This window comes from Balaenoptera borealis (genome assembly GCF_965194805.1).
Source record: "Balaenoptera borealis genome assembly, chromosome: 18".
Lineage (NCBI taxonomy): Eukaryota > Metazoa > Chordata > Mammalia > Artiodactyla > Balaenopteridae > Balaenoptera > Balaenoptera borealis.
The window spans coordinates 21528055-21548620 of record NC_138877.1 but is presented as its reverse complement, the minus strand read 5'-3'; the positions used below and the strand labels follow the sequence as shown (position 1 = coordinate 21548620).

The 20566-nt window shown below is 39.5% G+C and overlaps 1 protein-coding gene across 7 annotated transcripts in view; it reads left to right on the top strand.

Moving 5' to 3' along the window:
- The window catches only part of LRCH1 (leucine rich repeats and calponin homology domain containing 1), a 201829-nt gene that overhangs the window by 132226 nt on the left and 49037 nt on the right, over positions 1 to 20566 (top strand). For all 7 annotated transcript variants that reach the window (XR_014236937.1, XR_014236938.1, XM_082365414.1 and 4 more), the window contains exons 8-14: positions 3034 to 3136; positions 5589 to 5716; positions 9993 to 10060; positions 11789 to 11875; positions 16147 to 16236; positions 16338 to 16374; positions 20305 to 20358. Coding sequence is in view for 5 of the 7 variants with exons in the window: in XM_082365414.1 (XP_082221540.1) it covers positions 3034 to 3136; positions 5589 to 5716; positions 9993 to 10060; positions 11789 to 11875; positions 16147 to 16236; positions 16338 to 16374; positions 20305 to 20358 (567 nt within the window). In the remaining 2 variants the exon portion in view is untranslated. The remainder of the gene's footprint in view (positions 1 to 3033; positions 3137 to 5588; positions 5717 to 9992; positions 10061 to 11788; positions 11876 to 16146; positions 16237 to 16337; positions 16375 to 20304; positions 20359 to 20566) is intronic.

The following is a 20566-nucleotide window of genomic DNA, read 5'->3' as shown; positions in this document are numbered from 1 at the left end:
TACTCCTTTCAGATAAAAGGCAGTTGCATGAGAACATGTGATAATGTTTGTGAAAGTTATTTGAAATCCTCTGTTATGTAAATATTAACTGTTGTTAGCTTTTTCTGAATCTTTAATATTTTGTAAATGTCTCAAGAATAGAGTCCCTATCTCCTTCCCCTCCTACCACACCCCTCACATTATCTGGAATATTCTTGCATGCTTAGTAAATATTATGAAATGACTAAGTGGTGTGCAAGTACCCGGAAGGCATTTTTATAAATATGTTTGTTTTTAAATGACAGAGTAACTTAGGAAAAAGTTGTTATATGCCTGCATAAATGTTAAGGAATCAAATGTACATTGCATTTTTTTTAAACATCTTTATTGGACTATAATTGCTTTACAATGGTGTGTTAGTTTCTGCTGTATCACAAAGTGAATCAGCTATACATATACATATATCCCCATATCCCCTCCCTCTTCCATCTCCCTCCCACCCTCCCTATCCCACCCCTCTAGGTGGTCACAAAGCACCGAGCTGATCTCCCTGTGCTATGCGGCTGCTTCCCACTGTAATTGTACATTGCATTTTACCCACAGGAAATGCATTTTTGGGTAGCCATAATTTTTATATCAATATTTGTTTTCCTGAAATTCTTAGATTGTGTTGTTTTCAGATAATTGGATAACAGTTTGGTTATTTGTGAGCTAAGAGGCCTCCCACACTGGAGCTTTGTAAAGTGGTTATATATAGCTCAGTTAGAACATTTGTTATCTTATTTATAGTCTGTTAGGTTCCCCCAAATCTTTCACTAATAAACCATTAAATGGGGTTTCTTGACCAGCAGAGCTAGGAGGGATAGCTGGAGTAGGGTATGTATATATTATCAGGCCTTCCTTTTTTGAGGGAACTTATTGAGTTTTTGTGGTTATTGAGTTTTGAAACATTGTAATACTCTTTGAAGATGTACTTAGTAGGTCAATTACCCTGTCTTAAGAAATCCACATTTTTACTGTATGTAAGTCCAGGAAAATTGCCTTTTCCCCGTTCTCTTAAGGCCTTTGAGGTTTAATATGTAGCTAAGATATTCGAATTTATTTTCCACAAAATACTTCATAAAGCACTAGGATACCTTAGAATCTTTCTAATACAGAATATTTCAAAAGGAAGAAGAGTAGTAGGCAGAAAAAGAAGGCCAGTATCAATAAAATAAAATTACCCTCATGAACCTACCTACATGAATAGTTTACTATGATTCCCTGGGGGAGAAAATACTCAACACATTGCTTTATAAGTTGTATTTAATTCTACTCCCTTAACTTTATTAAAACTCATAAGTCCCCTGAAATAGCCCTTTGTTTCAGAAATTACTCACCCGAGCTTATTTTCTGTTAAATTAAAACAGACTCTGCTTTATCCTTTATCTGTCTTCTAAGGATAATTAAGTTCATTAATAAAACATTACACAAAGAACTTCATTATCCTTTTGTTCTCACTTAGTATAAGTAGGATGCTAATATTCTAAAAGGAGGCCAAGGGTTTATTTTCTTCCTTTTAACTAGATGCACATCTTGGAATTTTGCTAATAAGTTTTTAAGATGGGAGGAGGGTGGAAGGGAGGACGACAGAAAGGATTATGTTCAACAGAATGAAGTGTATACATTTTCCCTTTGGCTTTTTTTTTGTCTTGCATTGTGGCCTCCTTACCTGGGAACACCTCCTAGAAATGCTTTTTTTTTTACAAGGATAAGGGTTCTGGATTATTCTATGTAGCTTTCTATTTTCACTTTATTTGGCAAATATTTTATTATCTGTGGTCAGTCAGTCTTGCTTCCTACTTACATCTCATTGTGGGGTTCAGAACTCACACCTCATTCCTTTCTTTGGCTGTTGCCATTGGTTGATTTAGCATTTGTCACTCTGCTTGATTTAGCATTTGTCAACTCAGATAAACAAGCAAAAAAAATGTGAGGCTCAGTGAATAGCTGTGTAATGAATGAGATGTACATTCGTTTTCTGCCAGTTCCTGAACAATCTGTGCACATGTCCAAAAGTAAACGAACACTGTACTGTGAAAAATTATAGCCTCAGGAGTTTAGAAGCAAGCCACAGAAACGTGCTCTATGGAGGTTCCTGATCCCTGTGATTCGAAAAGCTTTTCATGAAATAGCGACGCTAAAACGGAGGAAACACAGGGAAATAAATGAGGCTTCATATTTCATTTGTGACAGAATCATAGATTATCTGAATAAACTTCATCAGTTAGTGTGGGAAACAAGACCCCCAGGGAGAACTAACTCTGATTACTAAATCGAAGCATTATTCTGAAAACTGCACAGAACCCCTGTTCCTTTTAAGTACTATATATTATATATTTAAAGTAGCTTCTTATATATTTAAAGCAGCTTCCTCAGCCTAGACAGGGAAATAAACTGAAGCTTGATGTTGCGTGTAAGATGCACTGTAAATAAATGAGATGTTGTCCCAGGGGCTGACTGCCTGCTTCCTGTGACTGGCCACATGAAACCTTAATATAGTTTTGGTAAATTTGTGTTGTCAGATCTCAGAGCACCATTACTATTGAAGCGATCTATTAGACTTAGGGCTGGTATGGTAGGGTATTTCCAGTTATTTCTTTGTTCTCTCAGGTCTTAGGTTCGAAAATATCATCAGGTACCTGAAAAAATTTCAGCTCAAAACATATGTACAGAGAAGTATGTGAGTGTTAGCTTGATGAATTTTGACAAAGTGAACACACTCATAACCAGCTCCCAGTTAGAGAAACAGAACTTTACCAGCCACCCAGAAAGCCCCCATCATGCGCCCACCCCCCTAACCTAAGAGCAGCCGCTATCCTGACTTCAAACACCATGGATTAGTTTTGCCCATTTTTGAACTTATATAAGTGGCATTGTCCTTTGGTGTCTTTTACTCAATATTATGTTTGTGAGAATCACAGTATGTTTTTTTTTTTTAATCACATAGCATTCTCTTAATCTATATTTTTAAGACTTCTCCCTTGAATGAGGCAGTGTCCTGTTTCTTTTCAGCCTTCTGATGAAGACACCGTTAGCCTCAATGTGCCAATGTCAAATATCATGGAAGAAGAACAGATCAAGGAGGACACCTGCCATCGCCTTAGTCCAGTTAAAGGTCTGAGAATGAAGGATGGGGAGAAAGAGCTTGTTTTTAAGTTTCAAATGCTATGTTTAAAATATGCAGAAACATGGCAACAGTAATAGTTAATGTTTATTGAGCATTTCACATGCCCCAGGCACTGTGCTAATCTGTGAAGGTCATCTCATTTAAAATTCAAAACTCTGAGATGGATACTCTGATCATCTCCATTCTATAGGTGAGCCTCAGTTTAAGTAACATGCCAGTGGTCACGTAGCTAGTAATAGTAGAACTATTCTCATTCTGAAGATTTATTTAAGACTCTTTAAATCCATTATTGGAAAAAAATATTGATATGTAGATATACTATTTAGGACAACTCTAGCTATTGTAACACATAAAATGCCCAAATTTCATTGACTTAACACAATCCAAAGTCAGTCCAAAGGGGAGTTAGTGATTCCCAGGCAACTCTCCTCCACTCAGTGCTTCAAGAACCCAAGTTCCTTTTATCTGGTGACTCTACCATCTTTAATTTATGTTAATTTATATTTCCAAGTCCATCTGTTTTAAGCTAAAGGGGAAAGAGCATGGAGGTTCACTCCAGGAGTGGGAACAAAAGGTCCAGCTCCCAGTTAGAGAAACAGAACTTTACCAGCCACACAGAAAGCGTGGGCTGGGCCTTTCACAGGCCCAGGGGTCACATCTAACTACATGCAAGGGTGGGAAATGTAGTTGGGATGTGTGCCCAGGAATCTACTTGACTTTCAACAAGTCAGTTGACCTTAATTCTCTCACCTGTAAATGAGATGATTAGATGAGGTGATTTGTAATGTTTTGTGTAGCTCTTAAAAGTTTGTGATTCTTTGATGATCACCAGATGACCACTAAACACTCTACGTCTTGCCTACTTTAAAATCCTAGTAATACACTTCATATCTTGGTGAGTAGCCCTCATTCGATTACATTGTGACAGTAATTTGACTGCTTCTGTTTATTCAGTGACTTTTAAGTAAATTATAAAATGTAATGTTTACATTTGTGGCAGAGGCTGTTTGATGACGTGTGGATAGTATAGAACTAGATTAATATGCAGATTATCTCCCTAATAGTTTGACTTGCTCTCCCTAGTGACGGGAGAACTGTTTAAACCAACTCACACTCTAGTGTTTGCTTTCACTTATGCTCAGGTTTTTAAGGTTAGCATTTGTTTATCTGAGATGATGATTGGAACCATACATTGTCCCCAAATATAACTGTATACGTTATGCAAAAATATGACTGCCACTTTATTAATTTAGATAAGCTTTGTAACAGTATATACAGTGTAAGAGGTAGTGTTTTAGGCAAATTTTTTAAAATAAAAGAATTATATCATTTGTCACCAGTTTTCCTCCCCTCTGTTCTAGAAGTAGGTATTTTTTGCTGGCTAGGAGTCCTTGAAGGTGGTGTGGTCCTACTTGTTTCTTTCCCAGTGTCCAGATCAGAGAGAAGAGATCTGCTTTTCCTCCTTTCACCTCTCCTGCATCATCTAGAACACAGACGAGTTGGATGAGTTCTGACTGTGCTTTCCCCTCCATGTGGTCCTCATCATAGTCACTTCTTTTGTTGTTATGATTTGGGGTCCTTATTTTAGTCCTTTCCCACACTCTTTCTTGCAGTTGTTCACTAATTTTTTTTAAAAATAAATTTATTTATTTATTTATTTTTGGCTGCATTGGGTCTTTGTTGCTGCACGCGGGCTTTCTCTAGTTGAGGCGAGCGGGGGCTACTCTTCGTTGTGGTGCACAGGCTTCTCATTGCAGTGGCTTCTCTTGTTGTGGAGCACGGCTCTAGGCACGCAGGCTTCAGTAGTTGTGGCACGCGGGCTCAGTAGTTGTGGCTCACGGGCTCTAGAGCACAGGCTCAGTAGTTGTGGCGCATGGGCTTAGTTGCTCCGCGGCATGTGAGATCTTCCCAGACCAGGGCTCGAACCCGTGTCCCCTGCATTAGCAGGCGGATTCTTAACCACTGCACCACCAGGGTAGTCCCATTCACTAATTTTTTAAATCCCCAAAATGTTTAGTATTATACCTGCCATTTAGTAGTTGTTTGGTAACTACTGAATTTTGAGTTTGAAATACTTACTTGTCACACGTTGCTGAGAGCACAAAAAGCCCTCTTTTATACTTTCTATTCTCTGTTCCTTAAAAAAAATTAGAGGAAATTTCATTTCTTTCATAAGGAACTAAGCCATATAGGGGCCTTGACTTTTAAGTTCATTTGATTTGGGGTTTTCCATTTCTTTTACTTTTCTTCCTCTTTTTCCTCCTTTTTTCACCTTTTCCTCACATCCTTTCGGAAAGAGAAAACTTGGGTCATTCATATACCTCCAGAAGAGGTCAGGGAGAAGATTGAAAAACTAGGTGATGTATTTTAGAGTCATCTATGTTTTGCTCATCTCCTTATGAAATCATGCTTTCTATCTTTCTCTGTGTTTTCCTAATAGGGGAATTTCATCAGGAATTTCAACCAGCACCTTCCCTTGTGAGTGACAATGAGAACTCAGGAGAAGAAAGAGACCAATTTTCCCACGGAACAGATGTTCTCCATTCGGAATTTATAAACTATATTAAGGCAAGTGGAGGATAATAATTTTTTAACTTATTTACTTCTGTAAATAAGTAGAATTTATGTTCAAGGTTACCAATCCATCACCTTAAATGTCAGCTTGCTACCACCTTCATTGGGCCTTTATAACATCTTCTCAAAGTCCAACGTGTTTATTTGCCGATATTAGGAGCTTGTCCCTTTCATCCGTACCTCTCTATTTGTCTGTGTATATGGATGATTTTCTTTTGTATTCAGAAATTACTCAGCTCTCTGGTAGTCAGTGCATTGTATAAGTTATCAGAATTACCATGACCATCCAGTAAAAGCTAAAACAAAGTTTCACATGCTTTTCAACATATTCTAGGTACGTAGGTTTTTCTTGGGAGTATATTCATAGTAAAAGAAGAAAAATGGAGACTTTTAAAATCTGGAAATGAATGTCTTCCCTTTTTAGAAGGGTCACTCTGAGGACACGTTCATAAACAGGTATAGTGGCACTGAGGTGTTGAAATCTTAAATGAAGTCACTAAATTGTCAGGCAAACCTTCGTCATAGGAGCGGCAAAAACGAGAGGAAAACTAGCCCTTTATAAACCTGGCAGTTAAGGTTCCACTTTGTGACACAATTAGGTGCCTTGGTATGTTTCTGCCGGTCCTTTTGGTTCAGGTCGTGGCACCCAAGGATCACGAAGATAATCCTTTCGGTAAAATTCAGGTTCCTTGTGGCTTGTGAGAGACAGTGGTCTCTGAGTTACTGTGTTGAAGTCGGGCCCGGGCTCTCTAGGTGCTGGTTCTTATTTCCTGCGGATGGTGTTAGGATGGCTGGGCTCTGTCTCAACTAACGTCTCTGGGCATCACCTTCAAGGGAACTGGGAGGAAAACAGCTGAATCGTACACTGTAGGAGACTCTGGTGTACTCAAGACAAAGATAATGAACCTCTCACACGACATACATTTGTAGAAAACCTAATTCTTTATTCTGTATGTTTAATCCATCATAAATCCATCAGTTCTTGTTTCAGAATATCTCACACCCACTGCCTCCTTTCTGTCCTCCGCCTCCACTGACATGACCTCAGTGGAGCCTTATCATCGCTTATTCTTAGGGCAGCAGGAGTCCCTCCGACCCCAGCTGAGCGTCCAGCGTCCCGCCCCTGCTGCTGCCAGACATTTTCCTAAAGTCAAAACTTCATCCTGTGGGGCTTCCCTGGTGGCGCAGTGATTGAGAGTCGGCCTGCCAATGCAGGGGACACGGGTTCGAGCCCTGGTCTGGGAAGATCCCACATGCCGCGGAGCAGTTGGGCCCGTGAGCCACAACTACTGAGCCTGCGCGTCTGGAGCCTGTGCTCCGCAACGGGAGAGGCCGCGATAGTGAGAGGCCCGCGCACCGCGATGAAGAGTGGCCCCCACTTGCCGCAACTGGAGAAAGCCCTCGCACAGAAACGAGGACCCAACACAGCCATAAATAAATAAATAAATTAATTAATTAAAAAAAACAAAAAACAAAAAAACAACTTCATCCTGTGACTCTTCAGCCAGTGGTTCTCACAAGGCTCTCCCAGATTTGATGCCTGTCTATCAGCTCTGAGACAAGTCCGTCAGCGAAACATGGAAAATTGGGCTTTTGTCTTTCTTTTATGAAGAGTTTATCTTAAGTTGAGGGTCTAAAGTAAAGATGGAAGCCTTGAAGGAAAGCAATTAAAGTGATTAGTAAAATAAAACATGTTGTTTCAAAAAAGCAGATTCTTCTAGATTTAGAGATTTCAGGATGCACAGTGCTCCATGGGAATGGCTGCTGTACGGCATGGGTCCTGTGGGTCGAATCTAGGGGAGCAGATGGGGTGTAGAAATCTACAGCAAATGTTTCCTGAGTTCCTACAAGAGGCTTCCGTTGGCGAGTGGAGAAGAACGCTAATCATAAAATAAAACATAAATCTACAATTAAAAGTTGTACGCTGCAATTCAGGCCCATTTTCCCCTTGACTTGCATCACTTTTAAAGTCTGTGAGAATGTGTTTGACTGCCAACCAGTGTGCTGAACTACTCAGTCCTCGACGATCAAGAGTTCTGTGTTTTATATAATCCTGCTTTCTGTCCGCTGAGTAAGCATCTTGTGCCTTTGTAACTACGGTTGATCCTTATTCACAGCAGTTCTATTCGATAGCGTTTCCTCAAACACTGAAATATCCAGTCCTGAACTGTTGCCCCCACGGGAAATACAGGGTTAGGTTCCTACGAGCCTCTGGTCACACATTTTTGTCAACTGGTCAATACATAACCTGGTTTTATGTGTATTTCTGTCTCAAGACACCCTATTTAATATGTACTGTTAGTGCATTAACACTGAACTTGCGGCCAGCAGCCCCGTTAACTCATGCGGGAAGGAAGGTTACCTAACGCAGGTGTTTTCTCTGTAAGGTACAGTACATATCATAGCCTTCTTGTGCTTGGGATAAGACAGCACTTCAGTACTATGCTAGAGGGCATTTTAAACAGCAAAATCACCAACCAAAGGCACAGAAGTGTGAAAATGGGATACTAAATAGGCTCTGAAAAGGACACTTTTTTACAGTCTGAGAGCTGAAACAAGAAAGCAGGTCGCTCGCTACCTTGTTCAGCCTCAACTGGGAATTGCATTTTGGGGTTGGGAACTCCAATTTTTCGCCAGGCTCTGCGTGTGTCTGCAAAAGCACCACGAGTATTGGTTTTGGGGTGACAAATAGATTTTAGTAAGGAGGCAAATTCATAAATACGGAATCCATGAATAATGTGTATCAACTGTGTCACCATCTAACCTAGCAAAAGAAACCTGGTATACCTCTGTTTTGCATACTGAAAAAAAGTATATTTTCTACTATTGGCTAGTTTTTATTATGAAACTGAAAATTAGAAGGAAATACCCATGGCTCCTATAGTTGAAACCCAACAGGAAGAGATAAGAACATGTTTTCTTGGTTGTTTCTTGTAGTATATTTTCACCCATGAATTTCACTAGCATTTGGGTAGAGGCACAGTAATTTATATATTGATTTTATTATGCACTAAAAGTATAATCTATATAGAAAATGTCTGAGTGTTTTTCAAGCCAGAGGTTGACATCATGCAGCTAGATACCTCCTCAGAAAAAGACTTATTTTCTGTGACACATCTGGAGAATTGGCTGGGCCTGAGTTAGTTAATGAAGTGTCAGAACTTTGACACAGAAAACAGTCCTTTTGTCTGTTGTTCCTTCCTTGCTAGGGGAATGTTTGCCCATTCAGGGATGGCTTCCGTTTTAGCTGTCAGCTGAGTTAAAGCAGCACTTCTGTGTGTCAGAGATCAAAATGGAAAGACTCGCATGGAAGTTCCAACAGTGGGACATGCCTTTCTAAATACTCCCACCACAGTGCTTCTTTGGGATATTAAGAGGGGGGTGCATTTCAGTGAAATCTGCACGTTGTACACGTGAAAACTATTAGATGCAATTTGAGGCATTTTTCTGTCGTTAAGAGACTTTTTTGTTAACAGTGTGCGTGTGCACGGGTGCGCGCGTGCGCGCACGCACACACACACACACACACACACACTGCTCCTCTCACCAACATCAGAATGCACATTCTCATGTGACTGACAAGCCCGACTGAGGAACCTGTCAACATCAGGAGGTGCTAAGAGGGCAATAATGAGTGGAGTTAAGCTTTGCATTTCTGACTCTTTTCTAAGTTAACAGGTATTGTAGTCCTCGGCCAGGTTTTCTTTTCTTCTTTTTAAAAATTTTATTTTATTTTCAATTGTGGCAAAATACATACAACATAAAACTTACCATCTTAGCCATTTTTTAAGTATACAGTTCAATGGTAAGTACATTCACATTGTTGTGTAGCCATCACCACTATCCATCTCCAAAACTCTTTCATCTTGTAAAACTGACACTCTTTCCCCATTAAACCATAGCTTCCCAGTCCCCTCCCCCCTCTCCTCTGGCAACTACCATTCTTCTTTCTGTCTTTATGAATTTGACTATTCTAGGAACCTCATGTAAGTGGAATCATACAGTATTTTTCTTCTTGTGATTCACTTATTTCATTTAGCATAATGTCCTCAGGGTTCATCTATGTTGTAACATGTGTTAGAATTTCCGTCCTTTTTAAGGCTGAATGATATTCCATTGTATGGAAAGACCACATTTTCTCCATTCATCCATTCATGGACACTTGGGTTGTTTCCACCTTTTGGCTGTTGTGAATATGGGTGAGGGCAGGTTTAGACTGTTGACTGTTACAGCCAGTGGCTCTCAGAAGACCCATGTGTTCCGTCCACAGGAAAGGACTGAGGCCTGTGAAGAACTGTTACGGATAGAAGAGGACGCGCACTGGCCATCCGAGGGGATGTGAGTACCGAAGGCTGGTGATGAACCACCATCCTGTGAAGTTCATGTTTCAAGCAGAATGGCAGCCTTGTCCTGATAGAACTTTGGTCCACTTTTCTTTGAGCAAGCTGATACCTTACTCAACGATATTGATCAGAAGTTGCAAGTTTTCCTCTGTCTCATGCTTACTGTCATAGTATTGGGGCCATACTGTGCCAGGTCATACCTGTTCCTTGGCCTTGAGTTTTATCTGACTTGAGGCTGTGGGTAGAATGTGATTCAGGAAATCAGATAGAATTTCTAGACTAGAGATTCTAGCTTACTTTCCTTTCTCTGAACAAACCGACAACTGGACCTAAAGTGATACATGGTCCTGTTCCCACTTCTTTCCCCAGAGTCTTCAAGTTCAAGATCTGAGAAAACCATAGACCTCAATGTCTTGGTCTCAAGTCTAATAGTTGTAATAGCTAACAATTATTAAATACCATGTGCCAGGCACTGTCCTAAATACTTCACAGGTAGTAACTCATTTCCTCTTTACAACAATCCTGTAAGTCCTATTGTTATCCCTCACTTCACCGATGACAAAACTGAAGCACAGGGAGATTGATTATCTTGCCCCAGGGTTACAGAGGGCTGGGATCTCGCACCAGATGGACATTGCTTCTACTCTATTGCATATAAAGATTTACACAGGAGGGTATGAGTGATCCATCTAACAGACAGTAAACCACTTTACTGGTTTACCACTCAGGGGGATTGAGTTTGGACCATATGGCAGAGGGTAGGTTTTTGGTTCCCAGGATTTTGTTTTCCATGATCTGGCATGTAGGCCTGGACCGTCCATCAAACCTCATGAGGGTTTTCCCCTTAGTGAGAATTTACTCCATTGTTAAAAAGTTTCTCCACTTACAGAAAGACATTGGCTTGTATTCTGTAGTGGAAGGCAGTAACCGTGATCAAATCTCTCCTGCCCTTTAAAAATATTGCAGAGTTCCTTTCAAACCACTGTCCAGTATAACCAGCTATTTGTTGGATATATTTCTGTGATCCCGAGGAGGACTAGCTTGCTTATAGAATTATAGGGAAAAGGATTTTATAGGGAAAGAGGTTTTAAACTGTGTAAAGCTTTGGAAACCCCATTCTCAAGCTTATATCTATTGTTCGCAACCCTGCCTGTAAATCAGTATCATCTGTAGAGCTTAAGAAAATGTCCAAGCCCCAGACAGATCTACTTAGCAGTATGAGAGCTGGCATATTTTCTTAAGCACCATAGGTGATTTTGCTGCTGAAAGAGCCTGAACTGGGAACCAGAATCCCACACTGAAGTCCCATATTGTATGAAAGCAATAAAACTGAGCCAGGCTGGTTGAACTGGAATTGGAAGTAGTGCAGACCCGCCGTAGCTGAGCACCCCTGTGGATCCCCGTAAGGCTCAGGAAAGTACAGTGTGAGAGCCACCGAGCCGGTCCATTGCCCTGATTTTACAGATGAGCGGTGCCCGCGGGCATTGAGACTTTGTGTGAGCTGCTTTACAGCCTAGCTGGCTCCCCGCGCCCAGCAGCTCTTTCTGCTACACTCTGGCAGCCCACCCCGCAGGGTACTGACACATCTTCACTAAAATGTTGAGTGTGTCAAAAATCATTTTTACAGTGTCAGATGGATTTTTATAAGTTTGTTCTTAAGAACCTAGGTGCTATTCCTGTTCTAGTGATCATTTTCAGTCTGAAGCTTGGTTTCGTGTTGCAGAATAAGTTCATCCAAAGACCAGGACATGAATATAGCAATGATTGAACAGCTGAGAGAAGCAGTGGATTTGCTGCAAGATCCCAACAGGTAGGTGTGTCTTTCCTTGACCCAGGTTTCAGGTGTCAGTAATGTACACTAATTTATTGAGTGCATTATCTCAGTTTTTAAGATATTTATACACATGGTATGGGCTTAACCACTAACCACTAACAAAGAAAAGTCATTTTAACTGCCTGTTTTCCCGAGATCCATAAGTAAAAGAGTCAGACTTCTGGAGGGACTGAGATCAATTCCCTGCTTTCCATCCCTTCAAGAAATTCATTCACCCTTCGTGGAATTCATAGGGCAATTTTTGTATAATTCTTAGACAACAGAAATACGGTAAAAGTGCATATTTTATATAGCTTGAAGTTTAAACCCCTGGAATAGAGAAATATAAGAGAGTGTCCAAAAAGGAAAGACTTGGTTTATCAAGTACTACCATATTTATTTCTGATGGTGCCAAATATATGTTAACTAAATCATATATTTTCTAAAGATTTGGGTGACAAGATAATTTTTTAATTGAATTAGTCATTATCAATAATAAGCACTTTATATGTAGGTATATTTTTTGGTTTCTTAGCTGAGGATAACGGAATTCCCACAGACAAAATATTTTTCAGTAAAGCAGTATACCTGGTATCAAGTAATAACTACCGTATTGATAGAGAAATAGATCCGAAGCTTATCCCTGGTTAACTGTTCGGGGATCCTGGGAATTTAAATGTGAAGATAATGTGGTCTTGTATTGATAATATGGTGAGCGTGGAAATCACACCACATTCTGGGAATTTATGAACAGGGTGATGAGTGAGTCCCAGAGTGCCAGTGAGAGTACACCACCACTGTTGTCTGGCTCTAAAAGAATAGTTTTAGCTCGGGTTGAGTATGGCTGGAAATCTTTAGCAATTGATTTGAAAAGCATTTCAATTCTGCAGACATTAGTTGAGTGCTTAGAGCATGGAAAGATCTACAGTGTGCACCTTGGGGGATATAAAGATGAACAAGACACATCTCTTCCTTCTAGGAACTTAAACTATAGTAATAGACTTTGCTTTGAGTAGTGATTTATAAGTGTAATTGATTTAAGTGCTTGAAGTGAAGGGGAAGAGTGATAACTAGAGTGAATGCCTGACCCCAGATGGAGAAGGGAAGATGGCTTGGCCGACCTTCCTGAAGGTTGGAGTATTTTACCTGGGCCTTTAATAGCTGGCATTTTCAAGGAGAAGGCAAATTCTGGATTGAATTAAAAGCTTATGCAAAGGTTCAGAGGTCAAAAAGAATGGAGCCAGCTTGGAAAATCTCAGGCAGCAAAGGTGATCTCCATGCTGGCTGTGCTTCAGTATCATTTGCAGACGTTTCAGAACACAGACACTGCCCGACACTACCTGTGGCGCTGGGGGTCTGGCCGTTTTTATTCTTTAAAAGTTCTGCCGGTGTTTCTGATGTGCAGCCAGGACTGAGACTCACCAGAGAGACCTTTTGGAGGGATGCAGGCGTGACTTCGAATGCTGTGTGGAGGAGCTGAGACTTTATTTTACATGTAGGGGGAGGTAATGACGGTTTAAAAATATGATGATTCATGTTGTTAATTCTCCCTAATGTTTGGCTCAGGGCCTGGCTTATTAGTAAGCACCTAACCAAGGTGTGTTCCTTAAAGAGCTGAGTTTCACATCCTAAAAGAGAGAGAGAGAGAGAGAAATTATAAGGAACGGGGAAATAGCATGGCTGGAGAAGAACATACCTTAATCAACCAGATACTGGTTGCAAACCCAGCTCTAATACCAGTTCATCTGGGTAAGTTATATAACTTCTCTGTACCCCAGTTTTCTCATCTATAAGATGGGCTGTAAGTACTTATCTTTTAGTGTTATGAAGATTTGAAATAATAAATGAACTGCTGGTGGAAAGGTAAACAGGCAGAACCACTCCAGAAGGCATCCTTGTAGTTTGTAGCCATAGTCTAAAAATAGATATAAAACTTTTGAATTAATTCTAAAAAAATATCCTAAGGGACAAAGAGATATGAACAGCAATTGTGAGGGGAGGGGTGTTTTTAATAGCAAATATTTGCAAAAAAGGAAATGATCTAACAATTTGGAGATAACTTAAATTTTGGTCATTAATAAGATGGAATATGTGACCCATAAAATATTTTTTAAACTTTCCACTATATTTTAGATAGCTCATTATATAATGTTAACTTTAAAAAGTATAAAAAATGCATAAAGTTTGATCCCAATGATATAAATAGAATAAAAAATGCATAAAGTTTGATCCCAACGATATAAATAGAATTAGGTCCCAATTGTATAAGAAGCTTAGGAAAAATTAAAACTAGAAAGAAATATATTAAGATGGATTTTTTTTCTGTGGGTATTTCTACATTACTACTTTTCTTTATAGTTTTAAATATTGTAGATACACAGTGGTAGGTACTGTGGTAGTTCTCTGGTGATTGTTTGAAGTGGATGGTGAGGATGGAGCGAATGGTCCCAGGTGTTTTAGACCTGACCCCTCATGTCTCCATCTGAGATGGGGAACCAGGAGGAACAGCAGGTTTTTAGGAGGAGGATGTTGGGGTCAGTTTAGCACCTGCTGAGCGGAATCCAAGGTGGCAATGTGACAACGTCCATTCAGCGACTAGATGTTTAGGTCTGGGGCTTCGAGACTTAGGTTTAAAAGTTACTTTCATAAGGTGCTGCCGTAACAGAAGTAGTATAAGGGGATGAGGTTCCCAAGGGCAAGCATATCAATGGGAAGGGAATGTGAGTCCAGGACAGAGCCTGGAAGACATGATGTGACAGAGAGAAGGCCCCACTTGGGCTCAAACTTTATGTTGTTTTAATATTTCTACATTTTTGTATTACTTTTCCAATAAACTTTTCTTACAAATTCGAGATTTCTATGTGAGCCCCAAAGTGGAAAAGAACAGCCTTGTTTGATGGAAATAGCAGCAGCCAGGAATGTGGGACTGGGACCAAGTGTAAGATCGGGGTGACCCGGAAGGTGTGGCTCCCCGCTCTGGACCTCAGTTGCATCATCTTTCCTGAGAAGTGGGATGAACTGAGGATCTGGAGATGCCTCTCCAGCTTGGAAAGGTCTGAGGCAAAGAGTCGCCGCAAAGGATGTCAAGCAAGTCAGCATGGTGGGCGTGGAAGAAAACAGCCTTGAGTAACCTTCCAAGGGATAGTTGATTTGCGTCTTTATGGATTGCTGTTTTAAAATTATTTATGTTGTAAAACTTTATAGGGATTTGATTTCCTCCCTAAAATAATCCACTAATTTGGCTGCTGCAGATCTTTGTTGTACATCCTGAAATAGATATTATAATATGACAATCCTAACTTGATAATAACGTGTCTTTGTGCCAGTGTAATAGGGATAAAAAAAGAGTCCTGTTTTTGTCCTAATAAAGAGAGGACACTTCAAGAGGTCACTTATTTCTAGCTGCTTTTGAATAATAGTAATAAAAAGTTTATGTACACATTAAGGTTTTCCTTTATCTCGTATTTCCTAGATCCAGATCTCTTTGTTTTAGTCAAGCCACTGATTACAGGATTAAATTTTAGAGCTTTATCTTTCACACAACCTTAACATCAAAAAATTGAGTCGAATATTGCTATCCTGTTTTGCTTTTGTGTTGGTTTCTTCTCTTAAGGATTTCTGACTGTTGGTTTGATACCATTTTCAATGGGCATGTATAATATGAACTTATCCCTACTTTTAAAAATAGCTTTATAACTTGTATATGACTTATAGAAATTCCTTATTTTATAGATCTTAAAAAAAAAGTTCAGCTCTTAAAATCACAGAAATTCAGAAACTGTAAGACAATTTCAGAAGTAAAAAATGCATATCAAATTGCTTATGAATTCTTATTTTTTAAATCGAGAGTATCAGGGTCTATCAAAGAGATCTTCCTGTTAAAACAAATGCCCTTGGTACATATACCATAATATAGTACATGTATAGTATAGTATAGAAGAACTTTACTTGCTTCTGTAAACTAAGAAATTTCTAGAATAAAATTTAGTGTGTGCTACCTATGAATATTATGACCTTACCAGAAATTACTAGTATATTTCAAATAAGTTGGATTTTGATACCAAAGCAGATGGAAAATTATATTAAACCTACATTATATTGTATTTGGCACATGGTGGGAAAATACCATGTAGTTTGAAATTTCTACCATAAACCTTTCATTATTAAATCTTAACAATAGACATAACTTTTAAATATATGACTAAAAGCAGTAGAATTTATTAGAAGTTTAATAAATTTGGTAACACTTTTTTTCCCTTACTCTTTAGATTAAGCACAGATATTACAGAGCGAAGTGTTGTAAACTTTTACCCTGTGGACTCAGCAGAAGACTTAGAATTACAGGACTCTGCACTAAAGTATGTTGACCCTTTTTTAACAATATATTTTACCTTTTTACATTGAAATATTTTTGCTTTAAATTCCACTTTGTGTCATTTTTTTTCTCTAATTCCTACAGTGGTCAAATACAGTTGGAGACGTCTCCAGAATGTGAGGTAAGGCTTCTCTTGGATTCACCAGAGCTCTGGTGCAATACTCTGCCACAGAAGAGTGGCCACCATATTTTATCAAGATTTATTGTGGGGTGGAACATTCATTAGTGAGATCAATATTCACATTTGTTCAAGGTCTAGTTGTCAATTTTTTTATAGTTCTGGCTTCTTTAGTTTTCCTGCTTATCTATTATATCCTCACTCCCATTAAAGATGAGAGTTGGCTGTTTCCATTAAGTTCTCTAAATTTTTTACGTCAGACGGTCGGGCTTAAGTCAGGCCCTGGCAACTAAGACCCACACGGAAACCTCCTCTGTCAAAAACTGGAGGTAGGACCATCTGATGCAAGTTTTACAGCCACAGATGAACATAAACTAGGAAAGACTTGAGAGACAAGAATGAGTGATTTGGGATATGCCTAGGAGGATTAAGTGACTCTAGCAAAGAGAAACTGGTGGGGGGGGGTTTGGGGACAGAGTAAAGGTAGGTCAGGTAGCTACAGAGGGTGAAATTTGGGTGTCTGTAAAGAAAGCAGATTTAACATAATTAACTAGAGATGAGCCTGGAAGGTCCCGAAGAAGCAGGCATAGAGAGAGACGCTTGAGTCAGCGACATGGGAGTAAAACATTGTTTACATACGACCCGTTTTATCCCTTCTTACTGAATAGGCTTAGGATGGCTAATTTCAGTACAACCAATTTATGTCCCCTGAGGTGTCTGGACACGTACCATAGTAAAGCAGTTTCACACTCTTAACTAGCTAAGTCTCTGTTAAATGAGGAAAAGAACTGTAATCGAAAAACCCATGTTCCCAGAGAGTGTGGTTACATCGTTGAGTGTAGTGACTTGGAATTATGTTAAGTTTTGGCCCTATCTCAAAGACTTGCCATAACTATGAGCTCCTGTGGGCTACCTCTCTAACTTCACCTTTATTTTCTATGAATTGGGATCCATCTTGGAACCCAGGACACCTAACGTAGCTGTTACTGTTACTCTGCTCTGTGACTGTCATCAGTGTGGTCCTTAGAATCATTGCACTCCCTCTTCCCCAGGTGGAGGCATCACTGAATGACCCAGTAGTGGGACATCAGGAAGCCGCTTATGTGAAGGTTGCCCTGGGCCCATTTCCTCAGGCTCTTCTTTAGAGACGTGCTGCTTTTGATTCTGTACAGACTCGCTTTTAGTTTTAGCTTTTTATTTGGAAATAATTTAAAATTTATAAAAGGTTTAAAAAATTGCAAGATTCTACAAAAGATTATAAAAAAATTATAACCTAGCACCCGGATTTACCTGTGATTAACATTTTCACACATTTGTAGTCTCTCTCTCTTCCTCCACACAAATAGTTCTTTTTCTGAAAATTGGAGGAAAAGTTTTATACATCATAGTCCTTTTCTCTAAACATTTCAGTGTACCTTTCCTAAGAATAGGGCTTTTATCCTATATAACCCCATTTCAGTTATCAACTTCCTAAATTTACATTGATAAAATATTTTCATCTAATCTGCTATCCATATTCCAAACATTTAGGTTGATCTAATGATGTCTTTCATAGCACTTTTTCCCCTTCAGTGTAGGATCCAGTCTAGAGGCAATAATTGTCAGGTAACTATAGTTTGCTTTATTCTGGAACATTTCCATAACCTTTCTTTGATTTTTTTATGACCGTAAAATTTTGAAGAATATACTGCTCCTCTTTTTGTAAAATGAACTGCCCCTTATTTTGTGGGACAAAAATCCCTCATATTTCTTCATGATTAGATTGAGTCCCCTGCATTCTTGTTTGGGATACTGCACAGGTGATGTGGTGTCCTTCTCAGGGTACCACATTTGGAGGCACATTGTGTACATCTGTGCTTCATTGGTGACGTTAATTTGATTACCCAATTGAGGTAGAATCTGATTTCTCCACCGTCTAAGTATTCTATTTTCCCCTTGCAATGAACAATCAGTCAGCGAAGAGGTACTTTGAGACCATGTTAGAATCCTGCTGCAGACCCACTTTTGATTCCAGTAAAATAGATGCCCTCCTGTGTGCATGATTTCAGGAGTATCAGGCAGACACCAAGCCTCTAGGAAAAAAGATCTCCATTCCATGTCTGATTTACAATGTTAATTTTTTTTTTTTCCCTTTTTGGTTGAATGAGGAGTCACGTTCAGTGTAAGGAATTCTTACACATTGTCTTCCTTCTTTGGGCAATTCTCTGTCCATGACATATGTCTACATGATTTTAAAAAGGGAGGGGAATTGCTGGCTCTGGTGGAAAAAAAGTCACAAGGAGGAGGCAAAGAAAGTGTTAGATTAGCAAGGCCAGTGCTGATGATTATGTGGAACTTAAGTGGGACCCTCCTTTATGGTTTGGTTATTTTTATATTCTCTCTTCCATCTCATTCAGGAAGAAAGCAGTATCTATAGCATAGTCTTGAATCAGTTTGCCACTATTTGTTGAGTCCTTGTGCTGGATTCAGCCTTGTTTGGGGTGTCGAAGACTGGGATAGGAAGAAGATGAAGTTGCCCTCACTTTCAAGGCATTTTAAAAATTGTGGAGGAAAGAAGCTTTAGATATTGAGAAAACTTAGAGAAGAATATGAGATAGTCCATAATCCTGAGTGTTTTAGGTGCTCTGGGAGACTGGGGAAAGGATAAGAGGTTAAGGAAAGGGAAATAAACCTAGATTTGGGGGGCAGCTAGGGTTTGGATTGGTCCCAGGAGGCTGTGCCGAGCAAGGCAGCTTGGCCATGGTCGAATCAGCACAGAGCATGAACCGGAAAGAAACACTGAGGGGGATAGGCTGGTGCCCAGTTAGATAGGTGAGGCCAAGATTATGAAATGGTTTGTAATTGTCAGCACATCACATTATCTGACTTTTAACACTCTTTAGATGACTGTCCACATCAAGTTTGGGCAGCGCTGGCAACCACTCACGAAGAATTGCAAATTATACTCTCATACGTAAATAATATCCAATAGGGAAGGATGCTGGGGGGACAACAGGGAAAATTAGAGGGATGAGTTTCCTACAGAGAGAATCAAACCTGCAAGTTACTAGTTAGCAGTTCAGACATTTAATTGAGTAGGGAAATTAATGACTGTTTATTCTAAAAATATGTTATTCCCTTGGATTTGTTACAGTTGGGAATATTTTTTAATAGCACTCCTCAACAATAGGAATAGGAACAGACATCTTAAATTTATACTAGTTTGGTGATATATATGAAGATGTTTATATTAGCTATCACCAAATTTTTTATTAGGGTGGATCAGTGCTTTTTTTTTTGGGGGGGGGGGGCGCTGTGCCGCCCGGCTTATGAGACCTTAGCTCCACGACCAGGGATCAAACCCGGGCCTTCAACAGTGAAATCGTGGAGTCCTAACCACTGGACCGCCAGGGAATTCCCTCAGTGGGGTTCTTGATTACCTTATAAAGAAGGCAGATCTGGGTAAAATAAACTATCGAGTTTCCCCATTGGTTGACAAAGCAAACTGATGTTGAATTGACAGCGCAGGATTTTCCTAGGTCTGGGTATGTATATTTATTAAAAAGCTCCCAATGAGATTCTGTGTATTTGGGAACTACTGCCTTGGACCATTTATAAAAACCCTTATGCTCCCAGCAGGTGGGAACCTGCAGGTTGCTTGGTAACCTAGCAAGGAAAGCTGGTGTTCACAGGTACTTTGGACTGAGCTCTTTGCTCTGGGAAATCCCTTTTCTTAGTCCGTGTGATATTTTAGTTGTATTTTTCTGTGAATATAGTTGCATGTTTTTAGAAAATGTAAGTATGGCCTACTTAACTACTAATTAATTAATTCAGCGTATTATTCATTGTGACCCTATGTGCCAGGGATATGATGGAAGTTAGAAAAACTCAGTTCTTGCCTCACTAATTTTATAGTCTGATGGAACGTACCATGCATTTTTTTTCTTCCTTAAGGTTCAAAATGATCTAACATTACAGAGTAATGGGAGCGAGTATTCTCCCAATGAGGTAAGTTTCCTGAAGATTACTGAAAGCTGAGGTATTTTGTGAAGCCTGAATTGGAATATCTTGTACAGAAATCTATAATCTGAGACCATGATGATTCATGAGTTAATTGTATTGCAGAATCTCTGAGGGAATCTCTTATTAGCTCTCATAGCCTGATCCGGCCCTATCCATAATTAAAGACTCATTTTATAAGACATATTTTGAAGAC